Source organism: Myotis davidii, unplaced genomic scaffold (genome assembly GCF_000327345.1).
Source record: "Myotis davidii unplaced genomic scaffold, ASM32734v1 scaffold75, whole genome shotgun sequence".
Lineage (NCBI taxonomy): Eukaryota > Metazoa > Chordata > Mammalia > Chiroptera > Vespertilionidae > Myotis > Myotis davidii.
The window spans coordinates 709,002-711,841 of record NW_006286977.1 but is presented as its reverse complement, the minus strand read 5'-3'; the positions used below and the strand labels follow the sequence as shown (position 1 = coordinate 711,841).

Below are 2,840 nucleotides of genomic sequence, written 5' to 3'. Positions count from 1 at the left end.
AAAGTTGGCCAAGTCTCCCCCAGTCCAGCCCGCAGCCGGCCCGCGGGGTCCTGGCGCCGCGGGAGCAGCCCCGCCGGCCGTGCGGTGTTGGGGAACCTGCGGGCTCGCCCTGACACTGCCCGCACCTCCTTGCCTGCGGGACCGTGAAGCGGCCGCTCCCCGTCCCGTCTGGGCAGCAGCGCCGCCTCCGAGCGCTCTTTCCGGGGTTGCTCCCCTGCACACCCCCGAGGGTTCCCCAAAGAGCCTTCCCCTCCCCGGCAGCGGGGCGGGGCCGGGACCTGTCCGGGAAGACCCAGAAGTCATGCCAGAGTTCCCCGTTCACTTTCTGCACTTAAAAAGCCAGTGAGTTCGTCGCTGTTCACAAGAAGCAGAAATTTGGGGTCTTTCGAAAGGTCCTAAAGCCTTAAAAACTGCAAAACTCCTCTCCTGCAACACGTTTGAGATCTCTCGTGGCTCCCACTGAATCTTTATGGAAGCCTCTCCTTTGTGTCCCCTCACTCCTGAAACGTGTCCGGGGTGCATTTTCTGAAATCCCGAACTTCGGACACATGGTCGTGTTCAGGTCTGCCAGCAGGCAAACCGCACTCACCTGTCTCACTCTGTTCCAGGACACAGGTGTGGGCAAATCAAGTATTGTATGGCGGTTCGTGGAAGACAGCTTTGATCCGAACATCAACCCAACTATAGGGTAAGAGATGACGTTTATTGATTATACATCTTGCCATGTGTGGAAGCCCTTCCACATAAAGCATGCGCCCCAGGCGCGGGCCTCTCCGTTGCCCGCACTAGCAAACTCAGAAACGTTGGTTCCGTCATCTCGGGAACGTCTTGGAAAAGATACAGAGAGGATTGCTGTGTTTAAAGAAAATTACCTTTTGGCTTGTGAGGAGTGAAGACTTAAAAGCGAAAGTATGAATTAAAGTTCCGAATACACGTAGAACCTTCAGTCTATATCTCAGCGGCAGTTACACCTTGAAATAGGGCAGGTGAAAATGGGTCTGGATACTGATACTGTCTTTTCAGGCATGTCAACCAACAGGTATTTAGGTGATTTTCATACTTCCTGAAAAGTAGGAGAATGGGGCCCGAACCCGACTCATGCGTTCTTGCTCTAGTAGTATTAATGAATTGATAAATGAATGTTGAAATGTAAGATTTTTTTAGGGTATCTGACTCTTTGGATAAGTGACACTGACTAGCGATTGGTGTTTGACTTAGAGAAAACGTCTCAGGGTATTCAAATATCGTACTATTAATACTTTCTCTGTGAGTTGTGTTTTATAGGTTTTAGTACTATGTGAGGCTTGGAAAACTAAAGAGCTGTTATGCTATTTTTACTGCAAACCCCCAATCAAATGGTTTCTTCCATTTAAAGAGAAAGGCTGATCTGCCCAGTAGAGAAATATCTTACTACATGTACATACACATATGAAGGCCTGGAGATGAAACCACCACCAACTCTCCAAAATTCAAATGCCTTTCAGTATCCTTCAGAAAAGAACTGTTTACAGCATGTTTAAAGCATGACCTCATTGTCCTCAGGGCCTGCCTGTTGCTACCTGCATGGGACAGTGAAGGGACAGGAAGTGATAGCAAGGAGAGCTGCTGACTCAGTGAGTGACACACCTGACACCTAGTCAGACCTGCAAACACAGGTCTGAAGTACCCAAGAGCTCCCTCAAATGAGAAAAATGAAGGGTGTGTGGCATCCACTCCTCTCTGTTTGCAGCTCTCCCAGTCTGACGCATGTGGTGTTCCTAACCTCCTCAATCCTCTCTTCTCACCAAATGGTCCTGGCTCACATTTCACAGGAGAAGGGAACACTGTACAAGGCTTTCCCCTTATTTCCTTACACCTTTCCTTGTTTCCTCAGCCTCAGGAGGTGTCTTCCTCCTTCATGACCAACCGCCCACACACTTGAGTCCCGAAGGCCCCCTATTCATCAATTCTCCCCCAGCCCTGCTTTCTCATAGCATGCAAACACGCTCCTAATGTACCTGCTCTTTGAAGATAGTATCAGTATCCAAGCCTATTGCTCTAATTGTGGACCTCTTGAAAGAGAAGTTACTACTTCCTCAACTGCTGCTCACTCCTCAAACCACTGTTGTCTCAATTCCACCTCCACTATTCCACTAAAACCACATTCCCTGAGTACCGACTCTTTCCTGTCTAACTACCATAATGGCTTTTCTTTCTTTTTTCATTCACTAAGTGCTTTTTTTTTCTTTATTCGTTCACTAAGTGCCTACTACCAGTATATGTCAGATGCTAAACTGACTGCTGATGACAGACCTGGGATCAACAAACCATGGCCCTTTGGCCCACCTCCTGTTTTTGTAAATAAAGCTTTCACACAGTCACACCCATTCATTCACATACTGTCTCCACTGCTTTGGGACTTCCGTGGCAGAGCTGAATAGTTGTGACTAAGACCCTATGGTCCGAAAAACTGAAAATATTTACTATTTTGCCCTTCTCAGAAAAAGTTTGCCAACCCCTGATGTAGATAAACTTGGTGCTTGCCTTCATGCACTTGTAAGTAGGAGAAACAGTCTGTAACTTGTATACAGGAAGTGATTTATTTGACCACTTTCTGTGCTACAAAAAAGTGTGGAATGAGTGAGAGCATATAAGGGGCCTAAACTAGGCTTAAGGAATGACTGATTTCTTAGTGGAATAGTGAAGGTATTGAACACTTGGCAACTCTTATATTTAAACTAGGGGCCCGGTGCACGAAATTCGTGCACTGGGGGGCAGGGGGAGTGTCCCTCAGCCCAGCCTGCCCCCTCTCACATACTGGGAGCCCTCAGGCATTGACCCGCATCACCCTCCAATTGCAG

At 48.1% G+C, this 2,840-nt stretch overlaps 1 protein-coding gene across 6 annotated transcripts in view; it reads left to right on the top strand.

The window, feature by feature from the left end:
- Nucleotides 1–533: 533 nt before the first annotated feature.
- The window catches only part of RAB22A (RAB22A, member RAS oncogene family), a 77,175-nt gene continuing 74,868 nt past the window's right edge, over nt 534–2,840 (top strand). For all 6 annotated transcript variants that reach the window (XR_001513029.1, XM_015560738.1, XM_015560735.1 and 3 more), the window contains exon 1: nt 534–688. Coding sequence is in view for 5 of the 6 variants with exons in the window: in XM_015560738.1 (XP_015416224.1) it covers nt 549–688 (140 nt within the window). In the remaining variant the exon portion in view is untranslated. The remainder of the gene's footprint in view (nt 689–2,840) is intronic.